Genomic DNA, 17035 nt, shown 5'->3' on the forward strand with positions numbered 1-17035 from the left:
CCCATGTACAGTTATACAATGTCATTTGTGTTGAGGTTTAAATTTTTTTACGTGTAATTGTGAAAATTAAACTTCTAAATAAACCATTTAATTTCTCCGAATATTTATTTCTACTGGAAGAATCCGATTAGCTGTAAAGCACATTTTCACAGATGTTCCAGTAGGGCCGGGTCAGACCATTACAACAACAAACATGACCACATTTGCAAAGAGACACGAAAAGACAATACGGTGTTCCACGCGCTGTGTGTATGTGTAAACGTGATGTTTTGAATGCTCACACAATGTCAGATGATTAACACAAATCAAGTTATAAAGTAAGCTCATTCCTTGCCTTTGGTAGTGCGTTTGAAACTAAAGGTAAATTGTGATGGTGAAAAGAGTTGAGCCCGAGTGAGCGGTGGAGACGTCGTGATGCTGGCAATGGACATCTGCGTCCCCTACTGGACATCTGTGAAAAAGAGCTTTACAGCTCATAGGATTCTTCCAGGAACAATACTGATTCTGAACATTGATGTGATGAGATGGTTGATGTCGTGAGATGGTCTGGGCGAGTTGGCGTGAGAGTGGTGGAGCTGACATGGTCGTGGAGGTGAGATGGCGGTGAGATGGTGATGCGAGCCTCAAGTGAATGCGGAGGTGAATGGGTTGTGAAAGTAAAATGATGGTGGTGGTGAGATGGTCTTGTGGATATGGTGAACGTGGAGAGACGGTGGTTCTGACTTTGCAATGGGGGTGAAACGTTATAAGTAAGTAGAACATCTCGGATGGAAATTAGCTTCCATGGCAAACAGAAAATTGACCAATCTGCAAACACTGAGGAGTCATTAGATGTGAAGAGGCAGCTGAAAGCCTCCAAGGTGGCGAGATATGAACGACCTCGCCTGGTGTACAGGAGATCGTGGGATCGATCCCACCCTGACGGTGCCTGTATATTTTGGAGTTTGCATGTTCTCACCGTGGTCGCGTGGATTTTTCCCTCCACATTTAAAATCAACATGTATTTCCGAGTATAAATTTCCACATGATAAGCCACTTTGTTGAGCTGTACACATGTTGAACTTCTTTCGCACCGTACGTAGCCAACCGTCTTAATCGGAGGTGCGGTGGAAGAACAACATTTGTGGCCAGGTCGCTTGTGAAAAAGGCCTATATGGCTCTTTGGGGCTCACGTAGTGAAACAAAACATCATTGAGTTTGAACTTGAACAGCCTCCACCATCACGGCGTCACCACCCGTCGAGCGAAGACGCCACGGGCGACGGCGGCGGCGACGCTGACGGCGACCATGGGGGCGACGATGGGGGCGACGTCGGAGAAGAAGTCGCGACCTCAAGCCGCAGCAGGGGCGACTTCACCTGGAGCTGGGCCAGGTACGGGCGGCCATCCACCTCGTACGCGCTCACGTCCGCATGCCTCTCCTTCAGCCGCCCGCTCTTCAGGAGCTCTGCAAACACCTGTACGTGGTGGGGAAGAGTTGCCGTGGCTCGCACAGTGCAACAATTGCAGTTTAACGGATGTTGTGTCCAATCACTGGCCCGCACGTTGGACTCACCCACTGCACATTGGCCCTGCACATTTCTCTGCCAACCCTGCCCACTGCTCAGATAGCCCCACTCGTTGGGCCGTGTGAGTCAAATGCAGGAACTCTTAAACGAGCGTGAGATACTATTTTGACCGTTGTAGAATTATGGCCGTGGTATCTTAAATACTATATTCTATGAACGACTGACCCTATTCCTAACCATAACCCTAACCCTTCATCTAAACGATAGTATTTTTACCCTGAGGTCCAATTAATATATAGTATTCTGGCCCCGGGGAGGGAGGGTCATTTTCCCATGGTGGGAGTCGCATTGCTCTCACAGTGCTATTATATTTGTACCTCGGGGTTCAAATAGTATGCTGTATTCTGACCGCGAAAAAAACGGTGACCTGTCACTAATTCTTCGGGACACGGTGGGACAGCCGTTGCCTCGGTGAACCAGGGACTACTCCGGCCGTGCCGGAACATTTCGTCGGCTTCGACGCACCTGGCACGCCACCCTGTCGAGCTTATTTCCCCAGATGTGCACGGAGCGCAGGGTGCGGTTGGTGGTCATGGCCACGGCCAGCTCCCCGAGGCCCTCTCCCGTGGCGCCGTTGCTCACCAGCACCAGTCTGCAAGGCGCACGAGACACGGATCTCGGTCTGGGGTTCATCCACACAGTTTTAGAAAGTGCACGCAGGTCATGTGACCGAAATTTCTAAGGAAGGGTGGGGGGGGGGGTGTCTATAATTAGCTTTTTTGCCTCTCCAGAACAAAACTATAGACGAGCAAGGGAAATTTAGAGAAAATACGAATTTGCAGGGAACAAGCTTGGGTCATCAAATGACTCCACCGTCACTTTTGGATCCGCCACTAGGCCGAGTCACCCTTAAAGCACCCGCTGTCGTCGGATCTCGGAAGCCGAGCACGGATGGGCCTGCTTCGGACTTGGATGGGAAGGCTTTCCTGGGGATAACCAGGTGTTGTAGATTTTGGTTCCGCGGTGGTCAGGAGATGGCACTACAGATCAATCTGGAATCTACCTCAAAGCCAATATGTTAAAACCTCTGGATACGCATTCTTCTCCCATATTTGTACAATATATTGGAATGCAGTCACGTTTAGCCTCTTTATACATTCAAATTGTAATTGTTTTTGTACAACAGCCATTCTGAATATATGATATCACAGTATTATGGGACTTCTGAAATCCTCAGGGACCCCTTTACGGGACTTGAAACAAGAATAATAGTAACAAGGCTTAATTGTATATCGTGTCGTTCATGTAATGTGCATTTACAAATCACAAAGGAACCACAAACAAGCAGAGAAGCAGCCAGGCGATGGGCCTGTCTGAGTGTCTGTAACATTTGGTCACAATAACTCTCGTAAAGGTGGTCCAACATAAATACAATTTTAGTTTAATAGTTGTTATGCCATTAGGGACATACCCTGTAGAGAATCGGACAAATTGATGAAGCATTGCCCAAAAACTCGGCGACAACAGAAACACCGCGAAATGGATAAGCCTCTTCAGCCAGGGAGATGATGTCACATGCCACGATGTCGTCATCTTGTTACGGTGTTTGGAATGTTAGCGGTATTATCGCGAATTCAATACTTCAGAGGTCCAAACATTTGCGGACGCTCACGCGTTGGAAAGCGTGACAGAATCCCCGCGGCGCGCATGATTTTTCCTCCCTCGTTATATTGATCGTCATATAATCCCTAGCCAGCTCGGCCCGCCACGCACGTCTGCAGGGGACAGCGACCGGAGCTGCCGACGGCCCTGGCGAGCGCCGTGACCCCTGCGTCCCCGATGCGGTTGAACCCCAGGTCGAGGACGCGGAGGGCGGAGGAGCCCTGCTCCAGCAGGAGCGCGAGGCTCGCCGCGCCATCGCGCGCCATCAAGTTGCTGCGCGCGGGCGCCGTTCACGGAGATCCGCGGGGTTCGTGTTGGGGGTCGGGTGGGGAGGGGGGGGTGAACAAAAATACGGGCGGGGGAAAGGGAGAGAAAGGGCGGTTAGGAGATGGTGAATTTAGGATGAATATAGATTGATGGGCTGATACACTATGAGACATCTCCTTTACCGGTGGTAAAATATAGTGATAGGTTTTTACCCTTTCTACTGGTACAAAAACTGACACCTTTATACAAGGCATAATGTTTGCAATAACCACAACACAAGCAGTCAAAATGCATAAAAAAGAAACAACTCTGATTATTATAATGATATGCACTGTCCTTGAAGTTTATTGGTCCACACCAACTTCTGATTATTATAATGATATGCACTGTCCTTGAAGTTTATTGGTCCACACCCGTGCCCCTCCCGTGAAAACTCGGCAGAATCCTTTTGAACAGAGAGTCACGGGGCTCGGTGAGGCTTTACTGGGTGTCTGCCTGTCTCCTGTAAGCCAAGCGCTTCTTCACCAGTGCTACCTTAGGGGCCGTCCATAAATGACGTCACGCGATTTTGGACGATTTTAACCCCCCCCCACCCCCGTTGTCACACGGCGTCACAAAAAATCAGACCCCCAAAGCTCAGCCCCCCCCCCCCTCCCAAAAATATTAAACAAGCTTCATATCGCTTTAAACTATTGTCATTGTAGTGCGTATTTAATGTGGCGCTGCACTCTGATGTTGTAGGAGAAAACATTTATTAATAAGTCTATTCAATTACGTAGAACGTGTTGTCGATATTTATTTAAAGTTACGCATTTTGATGTGACTTCACATTTCTCAACGCCCCCACCCCACCCTAGTCACACATCGTCACAAATGTCTGACTCCCCCCCCCACCCCCTCCCCTAGGTGCGTGACGTCATTTATGCACGGTCCCTTACCAGCTCAGGTCGAGGTGTGTGAGCGAGCTGTTGTTTGCGAGCGCCTCGCTCAGCTGCCAAGCGCCGAAGTCCCGCACGCCGTGCTTGGCGAGACGTAGCGAACGCAGGGCGCGGTTCGTACGCAGCATCCGTGCCACGTGCACTGTCGTCTCCTCCTGTGTTCACGCGCATGCAACGCACGCGTGAACCATCCATTGAGATTCGTTTCTATTCTTTTGGTGCCGAAAATGTCCAAATGATGGGCCACTTTGTTGGGATGTCACGTGTGGCCCACGTGGCTTCTGAAATAATAAGTTGATATAGGGAAGCTTTGGATTGCGAGCATAATTCGTTCCGGAAACGTGTTTGTAATTCAAAGCACTCGTATATCAAAGCACTCGGAAATCAATTGTGATCACGTGACGCTCGGCAGACAAAGCGTGTACACGTACTACTCGTGTTGCAAGACCTCGCTCGTTTATCAAATTAATATTTAGATGGTGCACACGCACAAATAATAATGGCAATAATAATTTGTAACACTGTGAACGTCATTCACACATCCCAACTGCACTATATTGCCACGTGGTAGGCACTAGAGAGCAGTGCAGTGATATCCATTGTTGTACTGTATATCTATGCTCCCACAGCTGCCCCCCCCCCCCCCTTTCACCAACCCCCAACGACTTCCGTGGTGGGTGTAGTTATCAGAGGCCACTGACACGACACAGATGATAATCCGATTAAATCTCAGCTGGGAGCACTGGAATTAGAGCTTAGGCGTTCGGCAGTTTTGGGTTCAATGTGCTCTCACTCCACAGCCATTGTGAGCATCAACCACCTCCCTCCCATCCCCTCCAGAGCTTCATATCAGCCGGATATGTCTGGGTCAGTGACCCGGGAAATATTTATTTCTTCAATATGCCTCTGGCTGTGGTGATGGCTTCTCGTCAAATACCACCTCCTCTGTCTGCCCGTGACCCAGAAAATATTCGGTGAGAAATCAATCCCTGCTATACACAGCAACCCACAAAAAAATGTTACTAACACTTTGCAACCCATGTATGATATTAGGTGCCGTTCATAAATGACGTCACGCACCTGGGGGGGGGGGGTGTCAGACATTTGTGACGATGTGTGACGAGGGGGAGGAGGGGTTTGAGAAATGTGACGTCACATCAAAATGCGCAACTTTAAATAAATATAGACAACACGTTCTACTTAATTAAATAGACGTTTTAATAAATGTTTTCTTCTACAACATCAGAGTGCAGCGCCACATTAAATACGCACTGCAATGACAATAGTTGAAAGCGATTTGAAGCATATTCTTAGATTTTCGGTAAAGTCACGTAGGTAAAACATTAAAATTAATAAAAGTAAAATAAAATAAAAATCACGACGTTTCGGAGGCAACACAAGCTTCCGTCTTCAGGTGGAACCGTCACAGCCACGACAGCTGTATCAAGTAAATGAGAGATTGCAGGAGCTACCACTCCGTTTATATAATGGTTGGAGAGGGGGGAAGGGCCAAGTACAGCACACTTTTTATTCATATGGTAAGGTGAGGCTTAAGAGGGTGAGCCTTTGTTATGGAGAGGTACGGTTTGTGACTCAACCTGTGAAAAGGAGAAAACAACTGAACATGGTAAACCTGTAATAGTTGTCTGTCAAAGAAGATTGGCCAAATAAGTGTAGTTAAATCTTTTTTGCATGGTTAATCACATCTTTCCAATGATTACTCATTAATTTTAATGTTTTACCTACGTGACTTTACCGAAAAAACCTAAGAATATGAATCCTTGCAGTCACGAAAGCTTCAAATCTAGGATTTGAAGCATGTTTATGGTTTTGCGGTGGGGGGGGGGGGCAGAGCTTTGTGACGTCATATTTGAGGGGGGTCAAACTTTTTCTGGCGCCGTGTGACGAGAGGGGGGGGGGTCAAAAATCGTCGGCTCGGGGTCAGAACCGGGGTACAAACCCTCACCTGCAAGCTGAAAAGGAGCGGCCTGCTTAAGTCGAGCTCCTCCACGCTGCTGTTATAGCTGAGTGCCGTTGAGAAGGCGATGATGCTGTCCGTACCCTGAGCAGCAGGTCAACAAAGACAAAGATGCCCCCTTTAGAGTATCACAGAGGTTGGTTCGGGTTAGTGGTGGCCAATACGTGGATCGTGATCCGTGGTTGTATCGCAGAAGATTTGTTTTTGATCTCAGAACAACTCAGAACAAATACTTGACATAAGCACGCAATTCTCGTTACGGCTGTTGTCAAATAAAAATTCCCAAGAATTATTACGTAAAAAATATATAATTTGGGCCAATAGATGGCGCTAGTATGCTCTGGTACATGACATGATTCAATTCACCGGGGTAAACTGTTATTTGTTTAATTTTACCAAGTAAGACCCATTGACCTTCGGTTTATTCTGGCTTCCCTGAATTTTCCTGCCGGTGCTTGACGTAGTTCCAAGCGAAACGTGGAATTGTCAGAGCTATCAACCCACACGGTTTACTCCATATTCTTGTACAGGACAATTGAGTTTTCAGGTCCATCCGGCGTACATCCGTTTCAATACGGGCAAAATAATATATTTTTGTCTGTTTGTGTTTCTCCCCTTGTGATGGGACTTTGTAGGATGAACGTTGAGATTTATGAGGGGCACGGGGTGACCAATAAGGTCTGCAATAAGGTAGGCAACTGATCAGTGCCGGATTAAGCTACTGCGGTGCCTGTAGCATATATTATAAAGGGGCCCTACATTTTTAAAAACCCACATAAATATTAAAACACAAAAATGTTTACTTGCACAGTAAAGTCATTGTATTTTTTTATTTGCTATACAGCCAGATACTACCACAAATCACTAATCTTAAACACCCAGTCGTTCGTAAAAGTTGAAGGCAGTATAGTACTATGATAATAGAGCAAGTGCAGAATCACTGAACCGGAATTGATCGTCTTCTTGGTTCTTTCGGTAAAGTCACGTAGAAGGGAAGTAATAAAATAATAAAAATAAAACATAATAAAATAATTCTCACGACGTTTCGGCCACAACGCAAGCAGCCGTCCTCAGGTGAAAACCAGGTCCGTCGAGGCGACAGAGTCTGTCGAGGCGACAGAGTCTGTCGCCTCGACGGACCTGGTTTTCGTAGCATGTGCAGCTACTTTTGCTCCTAGGATAATCCGGCACTGCAACTGATAAGGGGTTGACGGGTATGGATCGTCGTTACTCGATGCGGCTGCAAGGATTGATTCTTCAGCAGCTCACCGGGCGAGAGCTGAAAACAACAAGGACCGCTTGCGCGCGTGGCAATCGTTCACGCGCGTGGGTAAGTCGGGTGGTGGAGGGGGGTGCTGACGACACAAAACGCGACCATCACGTGGGCAGAATGAACACGCGCCGAAAACAAATGCGGTGAACCACAAAATATCGGCCGCGCGGCGTCGCCAAATCCGTACCAGGTCGCAGTGATGCAGGTCCAGTGACCGCAGGCTCACGTTGGTCTGCAAGGCAGTGGCCAGGCTAACGCCGCCCTCCTCCCCCACCTTGTTCCCAGCGAGGTTCAGGCTCCTGAGTGAACGGTTCGTCTATGTGCGTGTGAGAGAGAAAGAGAGAGAGGGAGCGGTGGCGCAGTGGTTAGCGCGCTGCGCTACGACCACGGCGACCTGATTTTGACTGCCTAAATTTCGATTTAAAGCTTTCGTGACTGCAGGGATTCATCTTCTTGGTTCTTTCGGTAAAGTCACGTAGAAGGGAAATAATAAAATAATAAAAATAAAACATAATAAAATACAATTCTCTCGACGTTTCGGCCACAACGCAAGCAGCCGTCCTTATGTGAAGAACAGGTCTGTCGGAAAGACAGCCTCTGAATGACTGCCGACTCACGGCCAACGCCGGTAACGATTATGGGAACCGGTCCTGGGCCTCCCCTAGGTCAACTCAGCCTCAAATTAGTACCTGGTGCGGCATGGGGAGACAAAGGCGGGTGGGCGTGGTGCTGGCCACCCATCCCCTCGTGTGCCGTTCCGGCCTTCATAGGTGTTCGCTAACAGCACTTGCCCCAACAGTCTGTTAAGGCTACACGGGGGATCTTTGTCTTGTCTTGTGTGGCAGCCAGGCATAGGGTACTTGGACAAAGCAGTTGTATATTTGGATAAATTAACCGACAATATATTCAGACGTACAGGACTACAGGTGTAAAGATACATTGACGTACAGGTGTTTAAACAGACGGGTGCGTGTGCACGTATACAGGCTGGTAGCGAGACAGCTATTAGTTCAATTGGACAGGTGTACAGACACATAGCTGCATGTTCAGTCAGTAAATAGGACAAACGTCACGGTGTATGTTCATATATAGAGACATACAGATGTATATTCCAGGCAGGTGCGTGTTCAATCAGGTATATGATCACACAGTTGTACGTTCAAACAACACGGACGTATGTTCAGACAGACAGGCAGGTGTTAATTCAGGCAGGCAGACACGTGACACTCTCGATGGAGCTGTGAACTCACCTGCAGAACTAGTCCAAGGGCTTTGGCCCCACGTGGTCCGATGTCATTGAGAGACAGATCCAGCGATGTGAGCCAACATGATCCCTCCTGAGCCCACACACACACATACGAAGATTCTAGATTTGAAGCTTTCGTGACTGCAAGGATTCATACTCATAGTTTTTTCGGTAAAGTCACGTAGGTAAAAAAATGAAATTAAAATGAATAATTATTATTTTATTTTTATTAATTTTAATTTCATTTTTTTTACCTACGTGACTTATCCGAAAAAACTAAGAGTATACATACGAAGATCCCTTATGTGGCCGTACAAACCGTTGGGGCAGGTGCTCTGAGCGAGCACCTATTAAGGATGGCACGGCACCCGAAGGAGTGGCGTGGCCGGCACCACACCTGGCCGCCTTTGTCTTCCCACTGTTATATTTTTGTTATTCACTCAAACTAGTGGAGGGCCCAGGACAAGTTCAAATACTACTTGATGCCGATGTGAGTCATGGACAGACCCAGGCACCAAAGCTTTAACTGTCTGAGATGACGAGCAAGAGACACCTGTGCACCCCTCTGTGCCAGCTTGCCGTGTTTCAGCCCCCCCGGTGTCTCTGCCCGGTGTTGTCGGCGAGCGGACAGGGAGAAGGGAAGAAGTTACCGACGGCATGGAGAGACGAGGCAGCGGTACCTGCAGGAGCGATGCTATCGCCTCGGCTCCATCGTCCGCGATGAGATCACAGCGCAAGTTCAAGCCTACATCGTCGTCATCACCATCATCGCACACACGCCACAAACTTTGATGAATGATAATGCACCGTCTGGCTCGAGGTCTTCCAGTTGGGCCATCGACCTTTGGGCGCCACTCCTCGTGCCCGCCTCGGTGGACTAGTGGCCACGGGAGGTAATGAAAGGGGAATAAGCCTGCAGTGCGAATGGACTAGTGGCCACGGGAGGTAATCTAGAATTAACGGGAGGTAATGACAGGAGTGTCAGTTGTGAGTGCGAAGGGACTGGTGGCTACGGGAATGATCGAGAAGGGAACGTGGTCAGGAGACGGAAGAGGACGGTGGAGTCTGCCGGTGGAGCGAGCGGTCCGGAGTCAGCGAGAATGATCGAGAAGGGGTGCGTGGCCTCGGTCGGTATATAAGGGGGAGATGCGCAGGAGACTCGGGGCTGTTGCGATGGGGGTCTCCGCCGATGTCAAGTGAACGCGTCTTCAATAACGTTCCATCTCAAGAGATGTATGTCAAGTCGTTATTACATACTGTGTGTATGTACCAGTATGTTGAACTTCTTTCGCACCGTACGTAGCCAACCGTGCTAATCGGAAGGTACCTATTTATTCTTAGAACACCTCGACTGCCCGTGTCATTGCCAGAAAAGGGGTATAGAGCCAACAACAAGAATGAGAACATTTCACGGTGACGATTGTGTTGCCCGGTCAGTGCCAGATTAAGCTAGTGCGGGGCCTGTAGCATATGTTATAAAGGGGCCCTAAATAAAATAAGAAAAATATTAAAACACAATAATTGTACTTACATAGTAAAGTTATTGTGTTTTTTCATTTGCTATACAGCCAGATAATGCGACAAATCGCTAACCCTAAACACCCAGTCGTTCGTAAAAGTTGAAGGTGGTATAGTACTACATTAATAGAGCAAGTGCAGAATCACTTTTGCAACTAGTATAATCCGGCACTGTGCCCGGTGTCGTCGCGAAGAGGTTCAAGTTCTAGTTAATTTATTAGGCGCCCAGCTTATATATATGCTCCAAGCTCGTGTGCTGTTTCATTCAGATTCTGTCGCCTCGACGGACCTGGTTTTCACCTGAGGACGGCTGCTTGCGTTGTGGCCGAAACGTCGTGAGAATAATTTTATTATGTTTTATTTTGATTATTTTATTACATCCCTTCTACGTGACTTTACCGAAAGAACCAAGAAGAGGTATAGCCCTGTGAGCCATTCGGCTCTTGAATCGGGTGCAACCGCAACAAACAGGCGGCTGACCGTCAATGCGACCCGGCAGACAAGCGAGCACCCGGCACAAGGCGAGGACGTCCCCATCGGAGACGCGCGTCGGCACAGACACCTCCAGCCCGTCCGGGCGGAAACCGCCACTGAGATCCAGCAGCCCAGAGGGCGAGCTCCTTCCCCTACGGGGAGGGCATGGAGCGGGTTTTCGAGTCGAGGGAGAGTGCATTAATTCTAGATTTGAAGCTTTCGTGACTGCAAGGATTCATATTCTTAGGTTTTTTCGGTAAAGTCACGTAGGTAAAAAAAACATTAAAAATTAAAATAAAATGAAAAAAAAAATCACGACGTTTCGGAGGCAATTTTTATTTCATTTTATTTTACTTTTTAATGTTTTTTTTTACCTACGTGACTTTACCGAAAAAACCTAAGAATATCGAGGGAGAGTTTCGTGATAATGGCGATGATCGCGGTGGTTGGTTGTTAGGATGATGGTGGCGGTGGCGGCGGTGGTAGCCGTGGTTATTTTAACACGACCAATTTATCTTCTTGGTTCCTTTCGGTAAAGTCACGTAGAAGGGAAATGATAAAATAATAAAAGTAAAACATAATAAAATATGTTTTATTTTTATTATTAATAAAATATGTTTTATTTTTATTATTTTATTATTTCCCTTCTACGTGACTTTACGGAAAGAACCAAAAAGATGAATCCCTGCAGTCACGAAAGCTTTAAATCGAAACACGACCAATTTACATAATAGAGGTTTTTGGGTTAGGTCTCTTGATCTAACCGGAAAACCTCTATTATGGAGTCATGGTTATGTTTGTAAAGATCACGATATTGGTTATGATTATGGAAATGATGATGACGATGAGGGTTGCCACCCAGTCGGGGAATTGGCATCTATGTTTGGGTGACATAATTTTATTTGTACCTGGATCTGGTGCTGCTATTGTGTCGAACTTTATGGCAGCGTAACTGAACGTTTATCTGGCTGTCTGCCCGATGATGCTAGTTGTAAATTACTGGCGAAACGTCGTCCTCAAATTGTAAATGTTGTGGATTTTCTTCTCAACACACCGGTGTGCTGTACTAGTCACGAATTGGCATGTTCCGTTTACGTGACAAACCTTACTAATTGGCTGTGTCGGGTGGTGGTGGGGTTAGCGACACATTTATATTTATGCGATCTAACCTAAAAAAACAACTATATTATGCACGGTTATGTTTGACCTAGACCGACTGAGAAATATGTCTGCGTTTAGTCTGTGGAAGAGGTGGCAACTCACATGATGATGATGGAATAAATTTAAGTGATTACGATAATGATGATTGTAGTGATGGTGAAGTGGTGTTGGTGGAGAGGGTGGTGGTAACAGTTATGATAATGGTTATGAAAAAGATTAAGTAAATTCGGTGGTGGTATGGGTGGTTATGATGCTGCTGCTGCTGCTGCTGATGGTGGTGGTCATGATGATAGTGCTTATAGTATCGATGATGATGATGATGTGGATATAATGATGGTAACTATGATTATAATGGAAGTAACAATGATCGGGGTTACGGTGATGATGTCGTGGAGATGGAAAAGATGATGGCGGTTATTATGATGTTGATGATAAATGAGCGATGAATTCTTTGATGTGGTGGTTCCAACCAATGAACATTTCATTCACAAAAATAACTTGATGGACGATTGACGACACACTATTTGATGATGATGATTAACAATGTGCGACACAGGAATGGACTTCGGTTGACGATCCGATCGTGAAAAAAATACCGATTCAAAACTCATTGATAATGTGTTGAACAATCTACGATCGTAGAAAAAACCCAGTGTTGATGATTATTCCGTCGATGGCGATGCAGAAGAATAAGAAAGAGTGTGTCACGTGATCTGATCCCGGTCCAGGCAACGCAGGGAGTCCCGAACTCTGGGGTTGGGGCTGAGTCCAGATTCTTCGCAGACGCGACACAGGGTCTCGCATAGCCCCTGCTTCGTACATGGCAACCCTGTGTGACACCACGCGTGAACACTCTGACATTAAATTTCGATTTAAAGCTTTCGTGACTGCAGGGATTCATCTTCGTGGTTCTTTCGGTAAAGTCACGTAGAAGGGAAATAATAATTATTTTGTCAAGGCGCTCTTCCCCCTCTAACCCAGCTTAAATATATACGCTGCCAAGCCTGGGGGTGTTCATTCAGACGCTGTCTTTCCGACAGACCTGTTCTTCACCTGAGGACGGCTGCTTGCGTTGTGGCCGAAACGTCGTGAGAATTGTTTTATTATGTTTTATTTTTATTATTTTATTATTTCCCTTCTACGTCACTCTGACATTGTTTGTGACGCACTGCACGTCACCCTGCGTGACACTGCCATTGTTTGTGAAACCCCCTGGCCCCTGCTAGCTGTAATTACTGGCGAAACGTCGTACTCAGATTGTGAACGCTCTGGATTTACTCTCCAACACGCCGGTTAGCTTTGCACTCGTAACGATTTGGCACGTTTTGTCTACAGTGACAAACCTTACTAATTGGCTGTGTCGGGTGGTGGCGGGTTTAACAACACATTTATTATATTGACGCGATCTAAACCCCCCAAAAAACCTGTATTATGAATGATATTCTTCTTCTTGGTTCTTTCGGTAAAGTCACGTAGAAGGGAAATAATAAAATAATAAAAATAAAACTTTATAAAATACAATTCTCACGACGTTTCGGCCACAACGCAAGCAGCCGTCCCAGGTGAAGAACAGGTCTGTCGGAAAGGCGCTGTCTTCTACGATCGTTGTCTTTCTGACAGACCTGTTCTTCACCTGAGGACAGCTGCTTGCGTTTTGGCCGAAACGTCGTGAGAATTATATTTTATTATATTTAATTTTTATTATTTTATTATTTCCCTTCCCCGTGACTTTACCGAAAGAACCAAGAAGATGAATCCCTGCAGTCACGAAAGCTTTAAATCGAAAAATGAATGATATTGGTCGCGAAAGCCTACGGCGTTAAACTCAAACGCTTCCTTCATACGGATATCAGATCTCCCCACATGAACAAAATTAAGTATTTCTTACACAACCCATAATAATAATTACATAAGCCCCAACTGTGACCCATATCGTCAAGGAAGAGTGGGGGGGTCCTTGCTTCTTCAAATCGAGCAGCTCACCGGCCTTGAGCCGCTTGTGTGGCGAGACCGGTCCAGAATGAAATTGTCGTATCCTGATTCGACGCTGCTGATGGGATGTAAAACCAAAAAAAATTACAGGGCGGTCCAGATGTCTTGTGACCACCATAATCATTTAGTTCATTCTATATTTCCAGAATGACCCCAATTATTATTATGAATGATGTGTCTGTACGGGCGTGTGTACATTTAATGCGTATCACGTACCTCCCCGTTGATGTGTAGTGGTTGCACTTATCATGTACCCTCTGGTTCGTTGTATTTGCTGCATGTATCACGTACTCACTGATGTTGTGTCGTGGCTGCACGTATCACGTACTCCCTGGTGCTGTGTAGCGTCTGTTTGGCCACCCTCGTGTGTTCACTCGTTGCCAAGCAGCAGCAGCAGCGATGCTGATGATTGCACAATCTCAGCCACCGCTTGCCCCCCAAACCGCTCTCACTCCCTCTCACATTCTACACTCGCAGACCCACGGACTCGTTGTGTTCGTCAGCTCCCGCGTGTGTTGCCGAGAGGAGGCACAGCGGGGGAGACGGAGCCCGTGCCGGAGCGATACCGGTGGATTCGTTTCATCGCAGGATCGTTGAGTGACAGGCGGAGGCTAAGGGAAGCCTTCATCCAGCAGTGGATCATGACTGACGATGATGATGCTTGTGTGTGTGTGTGTGGGGAGCGGTGGTGCCGTGGTTAGCGCCCTGCGCTTTGAACCTGGCGACCCGAGATCGATTCCCGCTCACGGCCAACACCGGTGACGATTATCTGAACCAGTCCCGGGCCTCCCCTAGGTCGACTCAGCCTCAAATGAGTACCTGGTGCGATGTGTAAACATTGCCACTGGGGAGACAAAGGCGGCCGGGCCTGGTGTTGGCCACCCACCCCCTCGTGTGCCGTGCCGGCCTTCATAGGTGCTCACTAACAGCACTTGCCCCGACAGTCTGTTAAAGTTAAATGGGGGACCTTTGTCTTTGTGAGTGAGGAGCGGTGGTGCCGTGGTTAGCACACTGCGCTCCAAATCCGGACGGCCCGAGTTCAATTTCTGGCCGCGGCTAAAGCATTTGCCGGATAAGAGTAATATCTAAATCAGTTCCTAAGCCCCCCCCCCCCCTAGGTCGACTCAGCCCTGAATGAGTACCTGGTGCGTGAATACCAGCACTGGGGAGACAAAGGCGGCCGGGAGTGATGGTGACCACACCACACACTCGTGCACCGTGCCAACTTTAACATGTGCTCGCTAACTGCCCTAGCCACAAAAGTCGGCCCATAATAAAGGCCGATAAAAAAAGAAGGGGGATCTTTTATTTTACTAAGAATATATTTTGTAGTAGTAGGTTTTTACCCTTTCAACTGGTACAAAAACTGACACCTTTATACAAGGCATCATGTTTGCAATAACCACAACACAAGCAGTCAAACACCAATGGAAACTAGGCTCTAAGAAAAGCTGTCTCGGGTGTGGACCAATCAACTTCAAGGACAGTGCATATCATTATCAGAGTTTTTTCTTTTCTTTTTGTTTGCATTTTGACTGCTTGTGTTGTGGTTATTGCAAACATGATGCCTTGTATAAAGGTGTCAGTTTTGTACCAGTTTAAAGGGTAAAAGCCTACTATATTTTGCCACTGGTAAAGGAGGTCTCAGAGTAGAATATATTTTGTATTTGGCTGCAACGTCAAGATCTTTGTGGCGCAGGCGGCGGTGGTGGTTGATGTGTGACAAATATCGAGTGATGACAGAACGCGATACAAGTAAAGCACTCTACGTTTATTTGGGTTCACGCTCCACCGATGTGCGCGTTCTGGGCGAAGACCCTCGCTGGCGGCACAAGACCACGCTGCTGGTGGTGGTGGTGGGACGACGTCGCTCGGCTTGCCTGGGAACGCCTGGGGAGTTCCCAGGAAGAGCTAGAGTCTGTGTATAGTGTAGTGTATAGTAGTGTATATTGTAGTGTATAGTGTAGTGTATAGTAGTGTATAGTGTAGTGTATAGTGTAGTGTATAGTAGTGTAGAGTGTATAATAGTGTAGTGTATAGTAGTGTATACTGTAGTGTATAGTGTAGTGTATAGTGTAGTGTAAGTGTATAGTATTGCAGTGTATAGTGTAGTAGTGTATAGTGTAGTGTATAATGTATAGCAGTGTAAGTGTATAGTAGTGTATAATGTATCGTAGTGTAAGTGTATAGTGTAGTGTATAGTAGTGTATAGTGTAGTGTAGAGTGTATAATAGTGTATAGTAGTATAGTGTATAGTAGTGTATAGCGTAGTGTACATGTATAGTGTAGTGTATAGTATTCTTTGGGTCTTTCAGTAAAGTCACGTAGATAGGTTCAACGAAAATAACAAAAATAACAAAAAACTACGACGTTTCGATCACAACACAAGCAATCGTCATCAGGAGGAAAGCTGCTTAGACTGTTTTAAAGGTTTAAATGGGTGTAGCCCAAGGATCATAAGCGAAGTGGGCGGGGCTAGTTATGTTAATGTGAGAAATTAACATGTTACTGTGAGAGATTAGCATGTGAATGTGAGAGATTAGGATGCTAATGTGAGAGATTAGCGTGTTAATGTGAGAGATTAGCATGTTAATGTGAGAGATTAGCGTGTTAATGTGAGAGATTAGCATGTTAATGTGAGAGAAGATTTATGTGAGAGATTAGCGTGTTAATGTGAGAGATTAGCATGTTAATGTGAGAGATGAGCATGTTAATGTGAGAGATTAGCATGTTAATGTGACAGATTAGCATGTTAATGTGAGAGATTAGCATATTAATGTGAGAGATTAGCATGTTAATGTGACAGATTAGCATGTTAATGTGACAGATTAGCATGTTAATGTGACAGATTAGCATGTTAATGGGAGATCGCAGAGCAGCAACGTCGAACTCGCCACGCGAGGTGGCTGTGTTAGTGGGAAATGTAACCTGTTAATGTAAAATCAAAGAGCCGAAAATAACAACATCGGAAGGTGGTAGGATGGGAACATCACAGCCAGTTACGACTTAATTTGGTTGA

The 17035-nt window shown here is 46.5% G+C and overlaps 1 protein-coding gene across 1 annotated transcript; it reads right to left on the minus strand.

Moving 5' to 3' along the window:
- Window positions 1-100: 100 nt before the first annotated feature.
- LOC133351270 (leucine-rich repeat-containing protein 34-like) lies at window positions 101-12885 on the minus strand. Its single transcript, XM_061566371.1, is given in 11 exon segments — window positions 101-1456; window positions 2033-2159; window positions 3281-3442; window positions 4375-4529; window positions 6341-6436; window positions 7813-7941; window positions 8876-8962; window positions 9552-9616; window positions 10870-11015; window positions 12733-12833; window positions 12835-12885. Coding segments are annotated over 11 exon segments (1347 nt in total). The 3' UTR covers window positions 101-1228.
- Between the last annotated feature and the right edge of the window lie 4150 nt (window positions 12886-17035).

This window comes from Lethenteron reissneri, chromosome 36, assembly GCF_015708825.2.
Source record: "Lethenteron reissneri isolate LAM-NWPU_2019-01 chromosome 36, ASM1570882v1, whole genome shotgun sequence".
Lineage (NCBI taxonomy): Eukaryota > Metazoa > Chordata > Hyperoartia > Petromyzontiformes > Petromyzontidae > Lethenteron > Lethenteron reissneri.